The 21,594-nt window shown below is 41.1% G+C and overlaps 1 protein-coding gene across 17 annotated transcripts in view; it reads right to left on the bottom strand.

Moving 5' to 3' along the window:
• Positions 1–21,594, bottom strand: part of RALGPS1 (Ral GEF with PH domain and SH3 binding motif 1) — a 218,704-nt gene that overhangs the window by 32,806 nt on the left and 164,304 nt on the right. For all 17 annotated transcript variants that reach the window (XR_014543993.1, XM_083596993.1, XM_083596984.1 and 14 more), the window contains exon 12: positions 9,115–9,182. Coding sequence is in view for 16 of the 17 variants with exons in the window: in XM_083596993.1 (XP_083453119.1) it covers positions 9,115–9,182 (68 nt within the window). In the remaining variant the exon portion in view is untranslated. The remainder of the gene's footprint in view (positions 1–9,114; positions 9,183–21,594) is intronic.

Raw genomic sequence — 21,594 nt, 5'->3', positions numbered from 1 at the left:
ACATTAAAAACTTCCCTATACAAGGTTGCCTTCAGATGTCTTCTGAAGGTTGTAGTTATTTATCTCCTTGACATCTGATGGGAATAAATGATAATGATAGTGATAATGATCTTCCTTTTCAACCTTCAACTTTCCCATGTCTCTTTCCTTTGGTAGTTTCCTTTTTTTCCAGGTTAATGAGTCTATATGCCCCTATGCAGTCCTGACTGGCACACACTGCTTTTTATTTAGTACCAGAAACCCAGTCTTTTTATTATTTCTGTGAAAGCTCTTTGTCTTCTGCAGTATGAGTAAGATTACAGAAAACAGTTTTCATAATCAGGTAGCCCCTGGTGGACTGAAGGAACCACTGCCAGGGCTGAGGGGCAGAGGGAAAGAATAATTGTGTCTCCTCTAAGCTGAAAACAGTCTTAGTGGAATGGAACTTTACTGAATAACCCTCTCTGCTGAACACGTACTAACCCCTGTCTTTCAGAGGACTGTAACTTGGCTGACCCTGGGCAGAATTTCACACATGCTGCAAAAGCCAGTACGGCTGATGTAAAAGGGACACGCTGACCCTACCACGTTGCAAATCTAGAATCCAAAGAATGGAGACAATAAAGAAATCCCCCTCTCTTCATTTTTAGTAGTGATTGAGATAAGCTCCATGGTCCAGGATATTCCAGCATGAACTAAGGGAAAGTTATGAGCCACTAAAAATAGGGATTTCTAATAGAAATATCTTGGAACACCTTAACAAAAAATGTCTGCTCCAGTTCCAACTATACAATGTATTGACCACACTGAACGTTTTTGTTGCTGGGGCAACAGCTGAATTTTTTGTGTTTATTTAGTTGTCCTCAGTATCACACCACACAAGCAACTCTGCTTAAACAACTTGGTTCAGGAATGCATTTAAGCTTCAGAAATGTTCATTTCTTGATCTGTTTAACAACACTTTTATAGTCCTATAAGTGCTTCTTGTTTAGTGGGCACTAACACACATACGTATGAAAAACCGATGGCATTTATTGTATTATTGGCAGCAGATTAGAGCTTTCCAGCTGGGCAAGGACCAAAAGGCAGTGGTGAGCCTGTCAAAACTGCATGCTAGAGCCAGCCTCAGATGGAAAACCTAATGGAAGAATGGAGCTACAGGAGTATTTCCAAAGGCCACTGTGGGCAGCCTTCAACTAAACAAACCTACCTCCCCCCCCCCCCCCGCCACAAAAAGCTTATATGGGAGAGACGTGGGCCTGATCAAGCCCAACCACAACAGATGCTACTGAAAGCTTATGGTGACAAAGTGATAAAGCTCACAGTTTGCAAAGAATCTGTTTTTCAGGAATTATTCACTTATGTGACAAAATAAACACTCATCCTGTTCCAAAGGATTTTGATCCCAAAGAGATGGATGATAATCTTTCCTGGATACAACAATGTCAAAGGATCCTGTTTTGCATCCAGCTCAACATTTCTTTCTAAAACTTTATTTTTTAAATTTGAACTTTCTTTCATCATTCCTATAATGCACTTGAGGACTATTTTAAAAATAAATAAACAGGGCCAATGTGGGCCAAACTACATGTGATACTGGAGCAATAATTTTGGTGCTTCTGACATTAATTTTCTTTTTGTAAAAACAATTGCAGAACCCTTAGTCTGTGGTCTGAGGGGTGGGAGATAACTGTTGCTGCAGCCTGGCTCAGATCACACCCCCTGGAGCTGCTATTAGCTACAGAGAAGAAAACCTGCAAGCTTAAATGAAGAACGGTAAAGTGACTTCCACCTTGGAATATATATGTATATATATGTAAGCTTTCTCGGCAAACTACTATAATATTAACACTTACGGTCCTCCAGATGTTATTGGTCTACAACTCCCATCATTCCTAGCCATTGGCTATGCACTAACATATTAACTGAGTGTCATAACTTACCGAATATCCACAAACTCCAGGGAACCAGTAGCGGGAGGGCCAAACTACAAGCAGGTGCATGTATCTTTATTCTGGCACTTTTTTTTTTGAACCAAAAGAAGTCTCTGCAGGCTGTAAGATTCAGCAAGGAAGAACACTCTAATCTAAAATTGCTAGATGATTAATCACCTTGCAGATAGTTAAACCTGCGATATAGACCCTGCAACAAGCAAATGCCAACTATGCCCACATAATCTACTCAGCTACAGAACTCAAAACCAGCAACCACAGCATCAGTGGCTCACTCATCTGCACATCCTCCAACTTGATATAAACCATCCCTTGACAACACTGCCCTTCTCCTGTCTACATGAGACAAATAGGCCATGCAAGAGGAAAAATGTAAAGGTTGGCATAAGAAGTGGCAACATTCTGACACCAGTGGGAAAACATTTCTGTCTCCCATAACACTCTACTGTTAATCTAGAAGCCACCACTTTTCAACAGCAAGAGTTCAAAGAAGGTTCCAGCATGAAATAGCTGAACTATTTAATCAGTGAATTTAATTCAGTTTGGGACTTAATTGGCACTTTGTGTTTCTTTTACCAGTGTTGAATCAACATAGCTAGTAAGTTTTGATAATCAGTGACAACAATTGTGAATGGACCACTTTTTTGCTCTCTTGAATTCATTGGGGCCGTGTATTTCCATGATGCAGACCTACTACCACTCCATGTATTTCAGGTCTTTGGCTCCACTGAACTTTTCTTATTTGTCTCAATGTATTAATCTCTATCATGGGTGGGGAACTTTCTTCATCCCAATGGCCATATCCACTTCTAGGCAAATTTCCATGGGCTGCATGCCAGTGATGGGTGGGGCCAGAGGAAAAAGTGAATGTGACACAGAACTGATCAGATCCTAGCCTCACAAAGCAGCTCAGGGAAGGATGTCATGTGCCCTTCAATCCCAACTTCATCCTTGAGGGGCAGGGATTGAAGGGTGAATGGTGTCCTTGCACCACCCTGCCCAAGCTGGGGGCGAGAGGATATGATCAGAGCCCTGTGCAGCTTTGCAAAGCTGGGATCATTTTAATATTGAAAAAGAGGATGTGTCCAGGAAAGAGGGGACATATTGCAACCCTACAAATTGTTCTGATTAGTAATTATGATAGCGATAAAGAAGGGCCTTTGGGTGAGACAACTGGCATCCTGGCTTAAATATATCGGGGAAACCCATCATCTTCGCTGCCAAGTGTAGGCGATTGGGTAAGCTGCATTGGGATGTGGAACAGTGACCAGAGTGTACCCCAAGAGGAAAGAGAAAGCCTGGAGGATTCCAGGGAAGCTGGAGATTGCTTGAAGAGGAGCTGTTATTGTGTTTTTAAATGTGTCATGTTTCTTTGATCTACTTTGATGTTGTGTTCTGAATACTGTTAGTAACTTTTCTTTTATTTCTTGCAAACCTGTGGAAAGCAGTCCCTTCTGCTGAAGGGGTGATGGTGTTATAGATTTTGGAGGGACCCTCCTGAACCCCAGAAATTAATAAATGGTAGCGTTTTTATTATTTGGGATGTGAAGGGAGAGATACAATCTGCAGAGGAATTCCTGAGCTAGCCTATGCAAAATGACCTGGCCAAGCTAGTGCCATTAAGAGACAATACAGGGTCATTGAAATCTATTGGCAATGCAAGAGAACTATCCTCCCTCCTTGCCCTGAGGTGTGAACAGAGACTGGGGGTTTAGAAGGTTGCTAGTGTAACTGGGTTTAGAGGAAAAGAGAGTTTTTAGTAGGGTGTTCTGAGAAGAAGGAGGAAGAATCCATCTTTGGCAGGCTGGCTGAAGGCTGGCTGCACTGCTGTGGGGGGACAAGCCTCTCATGAAATGACCATGCTGTATGATCTGGACTCCCTCCATGCAGGTGTAAATAAGTGAATATGCTATATTTCTTAAAGCTTCAACAGTGTCTCAGTTCTCCAAAGGAACACAGACCCCAGGGGAGTGCCTGGAACCCCATGGACTCTTGCTACTGCTCAGCAGAAAGAGGGGGACGCACCCAACTTTTGTAACATTATGATGATCTAAAAGCAGCAATGGATTGTACGAAAAAGGAAAAGGAAAATGTGGCAATCAGAAGCAGACACATTTTGTAAATTCAATGATTTCTTCTTACAAAGGAATATGTTCAAATAGTTCCCACTGAAATACAAGACAAACTCATACAAAAGCACCTCTAAACATCAAGTGAAATCCTCCATATCTTACATGGGTACTTCCAAAGCAGTTAAACTTATTTCTGTAAATATGGCAAAACACAAAGCTGGCACATCAATGACAGTTTTGAACAGAAACTGCCTTCAGGATAATAGCTGGTATATCAGTTTGCATGTCCTGATTTGTTTAGTCTGGTTTAAAGACATATTTATACTACCTCTCGTGTTCCAAAACGAACTTCTGAATTAGGGAATTAGGAACGTTGTGCATACCACATTCCTCTTGTCCATGCATATCACAGAAACAGGATACAGCACAGTTAATTTGGACACTTCAGTCAACTGGCAATTACAGGGAGCTGGGTATCACTTACACATACTTAAGAATGCAAATGGAAGCTCATGAGGAAACACTGAAAATGAAGTCAGCAACAATTCAGAAATCTATTATTTCAACCCTCTGCTCATTATGAATTCTAGATTCTAGAATTCTAGATGTCAGGAAAATCTCACAGATACCTGTTTCAGAGGGGGGGAAGTCAATATGCATATATTGTGAACTTTGTCATGAATGGAATTAAGCAATTTCAGTAAAAATAGTCATGATATTTTTATAGAGCAAACAATGAACAAAAGGTGATTGTATCTATAGAATTATCTTTGCAATGCTTCACTTCCATAGGATGGGCAATCTTCAAAGGTGTAGTTTAGGAAGAGGACTTTGTACAAACCAAGACCCTGAAGCTAGCAGTAAAGTTGCAGAATAACTAGTCAGTATTTGATTTTTAAATTGATAGGACCTGTGTCACTGCCTAGAAATCACACTATTTAATCTAGATGTCAGCAGTGGGAGGTAACTATTGGTGCCACATATTAAGGTAGCTTGGTAACTTTCTTTGATAGCATCACTATCTACCCCCAAAATTGCAAGATTTTGGCCTCTAGTCATAATGCGGATTTTTGAGGAATTTTTTGACTGTGCCTAGCACTTCACAAATGTTGCTAGTAATCATTACAGCAATCTTATCAGGTAGGTCAGCATTTCCAAAACTGCGGAGAAGAGGGGATGGGAATGAGGCTGAGAAGCTGTACTTTGCCTATCAGATGAGTTTGTGGCTAAGGCTCGATGATTCATGGCCACTATATAACACTCACACACATAAAAATGGTTCTTGAAAATGCAGGATTTACTGTCATTTGAGACAGGGAACATTCTTGTGAAAAGTGACCAGTCATTCTGAACTAGATTACAGCTCTCTGGTTTACACAAAGATGTAATCTGTGGAGCCTTACTCATAAGATGTTTTTCCTGTATCTCCCTTTGATGTACTGTGGTGGGAATATTGCAGAATTATCCTGAGGAATGTACAGTGGACGCTCGGGTTGTGAACGTAATCTGTGCGGGATGCAACCCGCAGCGGCGTTTCTGCACACGCGCGGGTTGCGATTCAACACTTCTGTGCATGCGCAAAGCATGATTTAGCGCTTCTGCGCATGCGCCAGAGCCCAGAAGTAACCCGTTCCGGTACGCGGGTGCGTAACCCAAAAAAATGCAACCTGAAGCGTTTGTAACACAATGTATGACTGTATTCGAAGAATCTAGTGGTATCTTCCATTGCATTTTCTATGCCAGGTACTGGAAGTAATTTTACTTCAAGTCTGCCAATTGCATTTATCTATTGCATGCCCTATGGATGTGCATGTTTGTCCAGTTGCATAGACCCAGAAGACAGATACTGTATAATTCAAACAAACTATGGAAATATTGATAGGATGGGATACTATCAGCTTAACTGCAGGAGCAAAACACTTAAGAAGAGCATGCCCTAACATATCAGGCGTAAGAGGTGTGTCCTATAACATAATGCCTCAGCACAAGTGAAAGTTAGCTAAACTCATTGCCAGTATTAAGTCTACTGAGAAAGATACAACAGTATGAACACATCAGCATGGCAACATTTATACTGCATGCTAAACCAATTTAACAACGCTGATTTTTCATGCAAGAACCACTTAGACAGCTCTCAAAGAAAGAAGAATTTAAATAGTTATAAACCCTGAAGTAGGCATGTCATGGGAGATTGCCTTGCTTTCTGATTTGTTGGTAGGGGCTGATAAAAAGGTAAATGTATATAATCAACCTCAAGCACATCAAACTATGGTAGTTACAGAGCATTCACTTCTACCCCATGGCTATGTTCCTTTATACAACAGCAGTTTGGGTTTTTAAAATCATCTCCTGTTCAAACCAGTGGGATGCACAGTGGAAATAAACCTAACAACGAGGCTCTGAATCAATGCCACCCAGGAGAACTGGTCTCTGGCAGTCTCCATGGGGGCTGGTGAGGTGGGCTTGGCTAGCTAATCTTGCCCCTGTGCCAAACTGTTCTGGCCAAGCCCACAGATTTAGAAACAGTTCCATTTTATCGTGCATGTTTGTGTGCATGTGAGAAAGAGATAGAAGAGAGAGAGAGAGAGAGAAACTGGATTAAAACTCTTACCAATTTACCATATATATATATATATGAAAAACTTTTACATGTTCTGACAACCTATGCTTCTAGCTACTCTCTGTGTGGTTCAGAAGTTTGCTCTACTTCTTCAAAACTACTCAAGCTGAACTACTGTATTTTTCCGTGTATAAGACTAGGCCCCCCCTTAAAAATAATGTCAAAAATTAGGGGGCGTCTTATACTCTGGGCCATCTCCCCCCATTTTCTTAAATCTGAGTCCCCCAAAATAGGGGGCGTCTTATAGGCAGAAAAATACAATATATGTATTCTATGACACAGGGGTGTAGCATGGATAGGGTGAGGGGGGCCGTCACCACAGGCACAGGATTTTTGAGGGTGCATTTTACTCCTCACGTCGCCCTTGCCAGCCCTGCACTGCTTTGCAAGTCTGACCCTCATCTCAGCCTCACAAAGCAGTGTGGGGCTGGCAGGGCGTCAGGAGGACACAACAGAATTGTGCCCTTCCAATCAGCCCAATCAGACTGTTTTTAAGGGTGTATGCCTGCCCCGCTGCATCCTCCTCACATCGCCCTCCATATCCCCCTGATGTGCCCGCCTGCCCCAGGCACCTTGAAGACACACACTGCTGCTGCTATGACAACAAGCTGAAAGATGAAACTAGTACTAAAACCCATTGCAGAAGGCAAGCATAGAAACCTATGTATGAGTGGGTGTTTTTTTAAAAGCCACCTTAATATAAAAATGCAAAGTTTATATTATAGAGATTCCAACACATCTGCCTATTGTTTCATATTTGCTATATATTTTGGTGGCGGCTTCTGTTCTTCCCTCTATTGTATATATTCTATATACAAACATTTATCTGCATTGTGTATCTGCTACACAATGGTGTTTAGCAGCATGGAGTTGGCTTGGTCTCAGTTCACTTTTATGTGTTCTCTTGAGCTATTCTGCTCAAGGCACTCCAGCTTATTGCATGTAACTCCACTGATGGACATTGTTATAGCCATTATAGTTTCTGAACTGGTGGCAACAGTATGATAGAATGCTCTCCCTACAGAAATACGAGAGACCAATCATTAGTGTCATTCTGCCAGCTCTTGAAGAAAAACCTGTTTAGGAAAGTGTTCCACGAACTCAACTTCTGATCTTACTGTCTTAACTGTTCAACTGTTTTAATTACAGTATCATGCTTTTAAAATGGTTGTTTTAGGGTGCATTTTAATTATGGGTGTTTTAATATCCTAATGGAATTGTTATTGTATATTTTAATTATGTATGTTTTTTCTAATTGGTTTTATAGTTGAAAACCATCTAGAAGCCATTTTGGCATATAAGCAGTGTATAAATGAATAAATAATAATAATACTAAGTCTCTTCCAACGCAACACACAAAATGACCTATCCAGTTTCCCAATCATTTTCCAACCTACTTTCCTATTCACAAATGGAGTTTTGTTTTGTTTTTTGCATGCAAGTCTATTCTTAACGACAGCTGAATTGCTAAGATATGTGTTTAAGTTTCAGGTATATTATAATCCTAATTATTATTTGTAAAATGAATGAAGACAGCTTTGTCATTTTTTTATACATTCTGCAGTGAACATTCAAAATGCAAAAACTACCACAACTACCCAAGTTTGTTGGCTGGTAAATATTCAAAATTATGGAATTACAATAGTGAATACGAACAATCACTGTATGTTGACAATCCCTGATAAATGTCAATGTTCTGAAAGCTCAAATCTGTGCTGGTTAACCATCCATCCACGGCCCCAACCATCACCAGAACTGGTCAGGTGAGAAGGGTGACTCTTCCTCCTCCTAGAGAGGAGAAGAAAGCTTTCAGTAGACCCTGCTTGTTCCTTCCAGTAGGAAGCATCATCACTATAAGGAATTCATAAGTAATTCTCAGGTTAATATCATTGTCAGCATTTACTTGTTAATATCCAAGAACTGAAGAAACAGAAATCTATTTTCAGGCTCAGGCATTCACAAAATTTATCAGGCATTGTCAAGCATTCACACGTGAATGCCACTGATCACTAAATTTTGAATATTGATTGTGACAGAGAAAGCACACTTCTCAAATTGGGATCAGACTATTGATCAATGGATTTTATGTCTTATGCAATAACCAGTCTTCTCAACCATTATTGATCTAAGATAAAACTTTTGCAGTAAGGCTTTCTGAAAACCATAGTCCCAGTACAGTAGCTCTGAATGCTACGAAACACTCCAGTAATTTCACCTCATCTCCATAAACACTGTGGAATCTGACCCTTCACTATACATTAGAAATAGCTTTTCAGCATCTGAGGACATCTGTCAAAGGAAAACAAACAGGCCCAAGTGTGTGTCACAACCACATAAACATCAGGGCGCCTATGAAAAAGGAATCACCAGGGTGGTCTTTGGATAGAAAATGGTGTGCAGCCCTGACCAATAGCAAAAAGACTGTGAAATTGTAGAGTTAAGTAATGCTATGTTGTAAGGTTCTTAACATTCCCAATAAATTTAATCATACCTGCAAGATCTTCCTTTGAAGATACCAGTCGCGGAGAGCTGTTTCCTGGCTCAATTCTTAAGGATAATCTAGAAAAGAGAAATGGTGACATGTCAGGAATTAAATAGCTTAACAAAAGCAAAGGGATAAACGTTTTTTATGTTATCGGTTGAAAGCAGGAAATCTAGCTTAGCCTGGACATCTCTTACATTCTTTGGATATGACGGGTGCATACTAAAGTATTAAATCCTTGCAGTGTGAAGCCCAACAGAATTTTTTACACTTGGTAAACACAGATCTTTACTGAGAAGATGTTTAAGCAGCCATTAACACTAGGTAAGACATGAATGAAAAACAGCCCTTTTTGTTTGCTTATACTGTAATGCGTAAGGATTGGTAACTAGTGATTGGAACCAGTCTGCCTCCACTCCCCAAAAAGTGATTCCTGACAGCAAAATTTCAAACAAAGAGGCAAAAGAGATGTGATGGGAGTGGCAACTGCTGTAATGAGAATTGCCAGGAGGCCATATCTCCACTCCTTTGTCCACTGATCCTCTGGCTTGCTGGGCAGCAGCAGATTGGTTGTTTTTTTCCAGTTGCCCTTCTTTCTTCCTACCATTCCTCTTTCCAGAACAGGACCTTGTCTTCTATATTTATTTGTCATTGCTCTTGGGAAAATGTGGGCTACTGACTGAAGTAAACATGAAAAAGAAAAAAGCATCACTGTGCATCAGGGAAAACTGCACATGTATACATGAAAATAGATCTTGTTCTGGAGGGACTGAAGGTGGTATGTGGTTTGACAAACAAGAAGCTTGAGGTTTGTAGTTAGATAGCCTCTGATGTGTGCATTCCTGATACAAATCTCTACACACTTGATTAAGAGCCTGGTTTATAGTCCTCCAGAAGTGAGCTGCAGACCCTTCCAAGTGTCCCTATTTTCCAGGTATGTCCCTGATTTAGAGAAGCTGCCTTGGTTTCTGATTTGATCCTGGAATGTCCCACTTTTCCTTAGAATGTCTTGATTTTCATTGGAGAAATGTTAGAGAGTATAGAGTTATCTGACCCCCGAGCCATCTGAAGGTAATCCGGTATAAGAAAGTTTTTAAAAATGTTTAATGTTTTATTATGTTTTTATATATGTTGGAAACTGCCCAGAGTGGCTGGGGCAGCCCAGTAAGATGTGTGGGGTATAAATAGTAAAACTATCATTATGGAATGGAATGTCCCTATTTTCATCGGAGAAATGTTGGAGGGTATGGAGCTGTAAACTGCCACTCTCATATGAAAGTTATTTTAACCATGGGGAAGCAAGAGGTGGGGTCCTGTGCAGGCAGAGAAAGATGAGAAGGGAAAGAGAAGGGAAACACAAAAGACAAAGAATGCATTGTAATAAGCCAGCTCATGTTCCAGAGTTCTAGCGTCAAGTGCAACATTATCAAAACACTGCCCACCCCCAAAGTAGGAGCTATGCACACATGTCTGCAGGGAAGACATTCATGAAAATGCACTTTTCCTTACAAATAGCATTAAATAACTTTAATAGCTACATATTCTCTCAGCAGACCCTTGAACATATTCTATTAATTCTCAGTTGTCACAGTCTTCATGTATAACTCACAAACACTGCAAAGCAATAGAATATCACTGGCTAAGACTACCCCAAGTCTTGGTGAGCTATATTCATATGTTGACAAGTGTGGATCATTATTTGAGAGAAACAAACATTCACTCTGTAAGGCCAGACAAACATGCAACCTGTTCCACTTCTGAAATGGTGTGGACACCCCGCCCCCCGAGAGAGAGAGAGAGAGGGGGAGAGAGAGAGCGGGGGGGGGGGGAGAGAGAGAGAGAGAGAGAGAGAGAGAGAGAGAGAGAGAGAGAGAGAGAAACACATATAATGCACAAGGTGCCAACAGATAGATTGTCTCTGGAATACAGATTAACCTCCTGCTACCTTTAAGAGGAAGTTCCCTGAAGATGTTGTTTTTTGTCTTTAGCACAAAGTTCAAGGGCATTGTTACTGCAGCTGAATGAAATTTTGATTACCCCCTTTCCCCCCACAGCATTTTGTTAGGCATGACTAATCTAGGACTCACCAATAACCTAATTTATGCAAAGAGAAGAGCTTTGCAGAGTTTTACACACAACGAAGAGGATTATACACTTTTGAAACAGCAACTACAACCAATTCTTTATTCAAACATTGACTGCTTCTTTGTTTTTAACTGTTTTAAATTATCTTAAGTGTAAATTGCCTCAAGGCTACAGTTTAGGTAATAATAATAATAATAATAATAATAATAATAATAATAATAATAAACCAACTATTTTCATTTGATTCTGTTTTTGGACTATTTTAGTAATTTAATTTCTTTCTTTCTTTCTTTCTTTCTTTCTTTCTTTCTTTCTTTCTTTCTTGATTAATAGCATGTATCCCTTTCATTCCTTCATTTCTTTAGAGAATAAGAAAGAAGCTGTGGCTATCTCATACTATCTTGCATTGCTCTTATTGTGAGAGCATAAGGGGGAATTAATGAATATCACTCTTACAACACAGACATCTGCATATTCACTCCCCCTGTAAGTCCCACTGTATTTAATGGCATTTACTTTCAGGGCAAGTATGTATAGCATTGCAACTGGGTTCTTTTTGTGCTTTCTTTCTTTTTTCTTTTTGCAGGCAGGATTTACCGTATTTTTCGCTCCATAGGGTGCACCAGACCATAGGGCACACCTAGTTTTTAGGAGGGGAAATAAAGGGAAAAAAATTCTTTGCAGGCTGCTATCCACAAGCCTTCGGAGCCCAGCGGGAACCCGCACTGACCCCTCTCGCTCTCCAGGCTTCAGTGAAAGCCTGCATTCGCTCCATAGGACGCACACACATTTCCCCTTCATTTTTGGAGGGGAAAAAGTGTGTCCTATAGAGCGAAAAATACAGTACTAGTTATACTAAGTAGAGAAATACCCAGAGGGCTATTTTGAATGGTAACACACACACACACACACACACACACACACACACACACACACACATTTTGTTTAAGTACTATATAAATGTGATTCTAAAACATAAAACCTGCTCTGCTAAATGTTGAAGTTATGGTTGTTGTCATACTCCAGAAAAGGAGTGATAACAATGCTGGAAATGTTCCATTTTCTAAGATTCAGTTCTAGTCTGTAGGCATTTGTAAGATACCCCTGCAAACTGCAAAAAATTATAAATTTCCCAGGTGTCAAAATAAGATGGTTAGGTACCTGTCACCAGGAACAGTGGTTTTTTAAAACTGGTATAATACCAGTGGTGTTATTATGACCCTTGTTTGTTTATAGGGAGTCCAACCAAGCCTTCTAAAAATTGCCAAAGTACGGACAACATCTGGCGCACAAACTAAGCAAGTAGAGCTGCTCTATGCTGTGGAGGCAGCCTGCGCCACCAGTGACAAGGGTGATCCAAGGGCATACCCAGGCTGCAAATCTGTTCCTTCAGAGGAAATGTGGCCCCATCAAGAACACCATTCACAACGGTTAAAATTCCCTAGTGTAGCCTTGGTACTAGAAGTGTCTCATTTGCTTCCAATCTCCAAGAAAGAACTCTTTTTTAATTGGCTGCAAGCTCAGCAGCAACTCAACTCAAGTCTTTCAATGGCTGTTCCACTTAGGTCATTGCAATAACAGTAAATGCCTTAAATGTAGTCCATTTATTAGACTGCAAGCATGTAGGAAGGGCTGTGCTGCTTTTAAATGTTTGTCCAGCAACAAGAAAACTTTAGGAGCCTTACAAACAAACCATTTCATGTACAATTCCATTTCAGGCCAGCTGGGTCTACAATTCATGAACATCAGGGGTCGGCAAAAATTTTAACTGCGGGCAGGTCCACTGTCCCTCAGACCTTGTGGCAGGCAGGAGAAGCAGCACGGGGGGTGGGGGTGGGGCGGGGAGAGGGAGCTGGAAGAAGAGGCGAGGGGGGCCAACCATTGTGCTTACCTTCCCAGGGGCACGATCCGTAGCACATTTCATTCTCAGCAGTTCTTCAGGCGCTGAACAAACGGCCTTGAAATGACTGCGGCTTACTTGTGAGTAAGTGGGTCTTTAGGGCTCTTAGTGTCCATGCATCCAACGACAGGGCAGGGTTTGGCTACACGCCAAGATGTGGCATCTCCTGGCGGCGCAGGTGGAAGCAGGCGGGAAAGGGAAAGCGGACTTCTAGAGCTGGGGAGGAGCCAGAGCAGGCAGTGGGCGCTGTCTTGCCTCCTTGCGACAGGAGGAAGAGGCTGAGTGGCAGCGGCTCTGCCAATCAGACACCGCGCCTGCTTCACCTAAGTGCGGTGCGGGGACGTCTCTGCCAATCAAATGCCGCTGAGGTAAACCAGGCGCAGCGTTTGATTGGCAGAGACGATCCCACGCCACACTGAGGTAAACAAGGCGCGGTGATTGAGTGGCAGAGCTGCATCGCCGGGAGTCTTGGCTTCATGACGGGTTCCATCTTCACGGCGCAGGCCGGATTTACAACCCAAGTGGGCCTGATCCGGCCCGCAGGCCTTAGTTTGCCGACCCCTGGTGAACATTCTCAGTGGGTGGGAAGGATGCATCTAGCATCAAGAAAAGCAGTGTGTTTGGGAAATTAGGGCCACCAAAATCTGCCATTGGTTAAAAATTCAATGTGAAAAATATATGACACAATCTTAGGAGGTTGTCCTGCTCAAGCCCCATTAAAATGAAAGATGTAAAAGAGAGTTATTGTGTGGCTCTCATTCAAACCAATGGTTTATGCATGAGAACTTTGTGAAGAACTGGTCCCACAATAACTACTTGAGCACAGAGCAAATCTATTACCCAAGTTTCAGTTTTATAAAAAGTTAAGACATTCAGATTAAAGACACAAATGCAGTGGATAGTCTTGCACTGACTCTTATCTTAGGCTTTAAAATGTATAGATTTGTTATTTATAAAGTTATTATTGTAAATGAATCCCTCATTTTCATGGAAGGAAAAGCTCAAAAGACATATTTTTAAATTCCCATTTGTTGGATTTCAGCATCTGAAAAATGACGACATGCTTCTTGTAAAAAGCAAGCAATGCTGAGGAAGTTACAATAAATACAGCCCACAACACACCGCCTCTGATGTGGTTAAAGGAATTTTTAGAGGGGAGGTTTCCCCCCACAATCTTAAGTTTTTAAACTTGATGTAATTAAATGCTCATCTTTGGGGAATTGCCCAAAACACGCATAAATAATCTAACAGCTTTCATAGCATCCTGTCCCTGGAAATAGACCTTCATCCACTATGGTGGCTATACAAGTGTTCTAGTGATTGTCAATTCATTATTGTGCAGATCCTCTTTTAACCTCATATAGCTTTGGAGGCTGGCCTTTTCCATACTATTCCAGATGTTTATTTATCCAGTCTGGATGACTGTTTTCTTTATGAAAAGGTTTTATGAGTTTATTTCAGGCCTCCTGTTGGAACAGATTCTTGGCTGATCTTGGACAATTGTGCAGTTTCAGGGTGTAATCTAAGATTTAAAAAACTTACACATGAGGCATTTTTTCCTTCATCTTGGATTCACTTCACACAATTACTTGCATATTGGCCAAAGTGAAAGTCATGGCAACAGTGTAGTATAAGGCTGCCCTGCATTTGTGCTCATTTCAGTTTTCGTGTCAAAAGTAGTTTGGAGTGCAGAGCTGGAGAAGCATTTCCTGAAGAAAACTTTAATTAATTTAATGTTGTTGTTGCTGCTGCTGCTGTTGTTTCTGAAGTTACTTGCTGATTCTACTTCCCCTATCTGCTGCTGCATCACTGTTATTTTTCCTTGCACGGCTTGGGAGTGAAAGAAGGAAGGGATAGAAGCTTCAGATATGTTTGGGCTTTTTGCTCAAGGGCGTGTCAAGCAGAGGTGGAGAGTATCAGCATTTTCCATCCTGTTTTTGCAGTTAGCCAGCATTAAAAGAACTGGTGGCATTGTAACGCCTTGTCAGTCCTCCAACAACGCAAAAGGATTCATGGTGGGTATTGGATAGTCACAGAGGAGGTGGTGAGACAGCAAACCAGAACTTGGTGAGACAAACTGCAGTTTGAATGAATGTCTGTCAGCTGAATCTTGGCTTGTTCAACACCAGTTTAAACTATGGTTTAGCACTGCATCCAAAGTGACATTAATGTAAGACCTCTGGTCACTCATGCTTACTAGAGAGAGCCTATGTCACAGATAGTTGAATCCCTAGTGATGTATTTAATTACAATCATACCTTGGGTTGAAGTAGCTTTGGGTTGAGCGTTTTCGGGTTGTGCTCCGCAGCAACCTGGAAGTAACAGACCGTGTTACTTCCGGGTTTTGCCGCTCGTGCACGTGCAGACGCTCAAAATGACGTCACACGCATGTGCAGAAGCGGCGAATCGTGACTGCGCAGACACGGGTTGCGTTCACTTTAGGATGAGAACGGGGCTCCGGAACAGATCCCGTTCGCATCCAGAGGTACCACTGTATTCAATTATTTGACAGTATTCTCACTCATTTTTTTTCTTACATGAGACTGATGCATGTGATACTCCACAGATTTTGTTGGAGTAGCTCAGTACTATTTTACTATGAAACCAATCAATTATTCTAAAGAGAGAGAAAGGAGGAGACAGTGAAAGAAACTCCAGATTGTTTGAATGTATGTTAGCTGGATCTTGGCATGAGTTCAAAATATGGTTTAGCAATGTATCCAAAGTTAGTTCAGAATTACTGTGGCCCACCCACCAGTCATAAAATGATGGTGTAGGGGCACAGCCAGTCATAAAGTGGGGGAGGTTGAGTTTGGACTCATCAGTTGTGGTTGTTTTCTATTGATATCTAACCCTTCTCTGGAATTTGCTTCTCTTTCTCTCCCTCAGTCCATTCATTTTGCCTCCTTCCTTCCCATTTCCTCCTTTTCTTCCCTCACACTCCACCAGTCATTTTGTCCAGCCAGTCCCTCCTCTTTCTTTCCATTACTTAACAGAGTATCCTACAGCCCTGCTCTCTGACATCTGCTACACATGCGTATTGGTTGAATAAAAAAACTGTAGCAGGGATAAGGAACCCGAGACCCAGGGGACAAATGCAGTCCTCCAAACCTCTCTACCAGTCCCCTGGGACTCTTCCTAAACCACAACCCATGCCACCCTCTTCAATGGTTCTTCTCCACACCCACTGAGTGCTTTTGACAAGTTGGATAGTGTTCTTAAACTGTGATGATACTTCTTGCTTCCTTTTTTAAATGTCAACAACTGAGTTTGTAACCTACTGTAATCATATCCTGGTCCAAATCCTGAAAATTTGTTCCATCGGTATTTCATTCTGGTTTCAAGCCTACAAAATTATTCTCAGAGTCTTGGTCCATGACCTGATTATTCAAGAGATTTTATGGGCCAATAAATTATTATTATCCCAAACATGTATATCTTGTTTCCTAAGGGCGGGAGTGGGTTTTGCCACTCATTACTGGCCTGGATATCTGCCTGGTGTTCCTAAATATTAGAAACTCCACTCCACTCTATGGAACTTAAATGGAGAACATAGTTCAGTTAGTACCTCTGCAGGTGGTTTTGTTAAAAGGAAAAAGGAAAAGGGGGGAAAAGCAAGAAAAAACTTTGGAGAAACCATTTGATGTTTGATTTGGCACTACTCTTACTTGAACTTTCAGAACTGAGGAAGCAGAATTCAGTTCCCAGACGGGTGCCCTGGTGAGGAAGCATGGCACGCTACCCTCTGGCACAGAATACGTCTATCAGTTGTGCTTAAAGTTCAACTACTTACAATTTGTTAAGCATTTGGCTGAGATGTCTCTCTAATCATTCCAGGCAAGCAAAGAGTAAGGGGGAGTTTTATAAAAATCTGTGTGTAGGTTCAAGATCATGTTCACTGATTTATTTCCCCTTAACACTCTTTATTTTTATTCACAGTTTATGAATTTAGAAACACAAAGAAAATACACTGAGCATCTCATTAAATTACTACTGACAATTCAAAACAAAGAAGGCACCATATTTATTGCATAGCTCTATCCACCTACAACGCAAGCACCTGTTTAAACCAAAACTGATAATATGAAACTGTATCACAAAATAGGGGAAGACTCTGTCTTTAGCAAAACATGTTAATTTCGGCAAGCTGCAAGAGCTGTTCTCCGAAGCCTAATGTAAATAGTGCAAACCTTACAGGAAATTATTTTGACAATTTCACCAGACTGAAATTCATACCAAAATGTCTGACCATACTCAGTAGCTCTAATGCAGGCTTCCTCAACCTCGGCCCTCCAGATGTTTTTGGCCTACAACTCCCATGATCCCTAGCTAGCAGGACCAGTGGTCACAGATGATGGGAATTGTAGTCTCAAAACATCTGGAGGGCCGAGGCTGAGGAAGCCTGCTCTAATATCAATTACACTGATTCAAAGAGACCTGAAGACACTGCATCTGGGACCACAGCACACCATGCAACATTTTTATGAAATTTTGAAGGGTGATTTGAAGGGTGATTGAAGGCTCATTTCTCAGGTGACTCTCAACTTAAAAGAATGTAAGAAAAGGTAGTGGTAAACATGAAGCCTATTTGATTAAGAAAAGAAATGAATCAGTTGCGAGCAGTATGTCAGCTAACGTTTACAACAACAACTTTCTTTTCTTTTTTTCTTTTTTCTCCAATACAATATTTTATTGTTTTTTCCATATTACACAATACAAATAAACCAAAGCCATCACCACATCCTCCCCATCCTCCCATATATCCATCAATCAAACCTAATATTCTTTTGTCCCTCCCCCAGCTTCCCTCCGCCCCCACTCGATTTCCTCTACATTCTGAGATTACATTTATCTTTGCATTTTACAATCTTCTCCAATCTTCTGTATATTCTTCCGATCTTTCCTTACGAATTTATCTTCCCTCAGATACTTTACATTTTAATCTAGGCATATTAGCACATCTTTTTTGAGTAGTATTTTACCATATATTCATCAAAACATTCCCACTCCTTTTAAAATTTTGATTCGATTAGTTTCTTATAATAGCTGTTAGTTTTGCCAGAGTTAAATATTCATTTAGTTTACAAATCCATTCCTCCCTTAAGGGTAGAGTTTGTGACTTCCACTTAGCAGCAATCACTACTCTAGCTGCTGTACTTGCATATAAGAAGATTCCCTCCCCCCCCCCCCGTGGTATCAACTTTCTTTTTAGGTTGCTCTTTCCCCCTTGATATTTATTTATTTTAAATACTTTTATATCACCTACCATAAAAAATAAATCAACCAGGTTCATAATAAAACATTAAAAATACAACAAAAACAATGAACACAATAGCAACCAAGTTAGGATGAACTAAACATGCTGGTACAAATGGTCAGCAAAGCCCTGGAAGAATAAATAACTTTTTAGCAGGCACCAAAAACAAAAAAGCAGTAGGTACTTAATTTATCTCTGAGGAGCAATCAATCCACAGGCTGCATGCCACAATAGAAAAGGCATTCCTCCTGGTTGTCACAAGACAGATCTCTGCAGGCTATGGAACAACCAAGAAGGCCCTGTTTCAAAAGCTTAATGACATAAAATTTAATGTAAAGAAAGAATTTTAACATCCCTTCCCTTCTTTGTGTCTTGATGTAGAGTGTTTGTTGGCAGGAAATTAACCTCAGAATTTTTTAACAGGCTAATGCTTTCAGAGCAGAAGTACCTTCTAACCAACAGTCTCTCTAGTCTTTATGGTAAGGTAGAGACAAGGGTAGTTCATTATCCTATTTCTACTCTGTCTTCCCCTCTGATCTGTATGAAACCCTGCAGAAGACTTCAGTTCTCTACTTCCTGCAATTAAGTAGGTAAAGGTAAAGGGACCCCTGACCATTAGGTCCAGTCGTGGCCGACTCTGGGGTTGCGGCGCTCATCTCGCTTTATTGGCCAAGGGAGCCGGTGTACAGCTTCCGGGTCATGTGGCCAGCATGACTAAGCTGCTTCTGGCGAACCAGAGCAGTGCACGGAAACGCCGTTTACCTTCCTGCTGGAGCGGTACCTATTTATCTACTTGCACTTTGACGTGCTTTCAAACTGCTAGGTGGGCAGGAGCTGGGACCGAGCAACAGGAGCTCACCCCGCTGCGGTGATTCGAACCGTCGACCTTCTGATCGGCAAGTCCTAGGCTCTGTGGTTTAACCCACAGCACCACCCACGTCCCTTTAGCAATGAAGTAGAGAAGAGAAGAAAAAAAGAGAAAGCGCTGGATCCAAGGCTAGTCCTATTCAGAGTAGACTCATCTAAAGTAATGTATTCATGTTAGCCATGCCCTTTAATTTCAATGGATCTACTCTGAGAAGAACAAACCATAGCCATTAACTAAACAATCAAGTCCTTTGCTCCTATGGCTATTCTGAAACAACTATACAACCTCAGAGAGCAAGCAAAGTAGGAAGAAGTAAATTGTTGAGAAGGTGGAAGAGTGAAAGGTTCTAATTACTCTTCTTGTCTTATGCAGTAGCTAATTCTTAGCCATCCTGCATCTGTGACCAATTAAACAAACTAAAGGGTAATAGTTTCACATGTCTTTTGAGTGTAAGTGCTAAAAGTGGCTTCCTAGACTTCTGTGACTAATGGAACTCTAAATATAGCTAAGTGTAAATTTGCTATTTGAAGGGGAACAGTTCAGTTGTTTACAAAGTTTGCTCTTTATACAACAATAATGGCTGGAAATAGAGGCTGGCTGGTGCTTCCCAGGCACAATTAGTTAGTTTGTTTGTAAATTGCCACTATTCAACACCACTATCATGGTGGTATACAATTAATTAACTCATAGCTGCTTCATTGATTATTTACTTCACAAATCTGTTGTAGTTATATACTACAGAGCTTCTACTCTGCCCAGATTTCATGTTTTCTCATCTCAAATGCTTCGAGACAGATACACTTGCACCCCTCTTTACTCAAGGTTATGCCCATGTAATAATCAGGAAGCAGAATTTTTAGAGCAAATCATTTTGTTTTTCAACCCTTTGCTCACCAAATTACCAGGAAGATCAGTTCAACTTTATTTTAAATATCTGATGGAAGATAAAATCCCAAGGATATCATTGATAGTGGCTAAAGTTTTGTCAGTAGCTGTGAAAACATACGAACAACACAGCACCTGAATCTGGACTAAGACTAAGCAGAGATTATAATAGTTCTATATAATTGTTATTATGTCACAGTTCTGAATCTGTTTTGCTATTAGATTCTGGTATGCTTTATGTTTTTATTTTATTTCCAGCTTATTGACTGTAATAAATTGAATGAATGAATGTGAGATGGTGCACGCTGAATCACCTGAGGAATTCTGTTAGTGAAAAGCATTCCTTTGCTACATAATTTTGACTTCTCCCACAATTTCTTCCCAGGCCTCTGGATTTGAAGTCTGTGGAAGAGAGCCCTTTGTACAGATGAACCATAGGAGCACTATTCCCCAAGAGAGGAGGTGCTTGCTGTGTCCCACAACTACATGGTAAACCTGGGCTAGGAGACTGACTACAGTCTAGCCTCTCCAAGACATAGGAGGGTTGCCTTTGCTGTCCCACTTTCAGTGTCTACAGGACCAAAATCAAAAAAGGACAGAGGAACTGCATTATGTGGAGTCAGACCATTGGCCCATCTAGCTCAACATTGCCTACACCAGGGGTTGTCAACCTGGTCCCTACTGCCTACTAGTGGGCGTTTCAGGATTCTAGGTGGGCGGTAGGGGGTTCTACGGCACAAGCTGAATCCTCCTTCCATCGAGCACTGGTGGGCGGTAAGGAAAATTTCACCATTAGTGGGCAGTAGGTATAAAAAGGTTGACTACCCCTGGTCTACACTGATAGACAGTGGCTTCCTAGGGTTTCAAACAGGGAGTCTCTCCCAGTCACAGCTGGAGATGTTGGAAATTGAATCTGGTACCTTCTGCATCCAAGCAGATGCTTTACCTTCTCAAAAGCTATTTTTTCCACATCGGACAAAAACTATTGATGGCAAAGAGCAGAGATGCTGTTTGCTACAGCTCCTACAAGATGCTAGGATCTGTTGCTTAGATAAGCTCAAATGTGCTCTGTGGGAAGCTGAAATAAATTCACATTGCTGGGAAACCAGTCATGAAGGAGATGGTTCCCTGGGCCTTGCCAACTTGAAGTTGTCAATTAGAGGCAGAGAGGCTTGGTTGCATTTGAAACCTAAAGAAAAGAGGAATCCAATTGGGAGGCTGAGGACTGAAGAAATGGAAAGAAATGAATGTTCCAAGGTCAACACAATTTCAAGAGCTGTATTGCTTACACAGGCACTAGCTGGTAATTTGTTCTGCAGCTGTTCAGTGGATAGTCAAGGTGGAAATAGAGAAACTGAAGCTTTCCGGGCAGGGTGTTTGAGCTACATTTAGCATCTGAGTGGGGTGCTTGGTATAGCAGGGGAGACTAGACAGAGAACAGACCCTAAAAATAATGATAAACCACAGACCTTTCCTTTAAAATCATCTCAGAAA

The sequence above is a fragment of the Podarcis filfolensis genome, assembly GCF_964270895.1.
Source record: "Podarcis filfolensis genome assembly, chromosome: Z".
NCBI lineage: Eukaryota > Metazoa > Chordata > Lepidosauria > Squamata > Lacertidae > Podarcis > Podarcis filfolensis.
The sequence above is the reverse complement of the archived record's forward strand: the minus strand, read 5'-3'. Positions and strand labels throughout refer to the sequence as shown.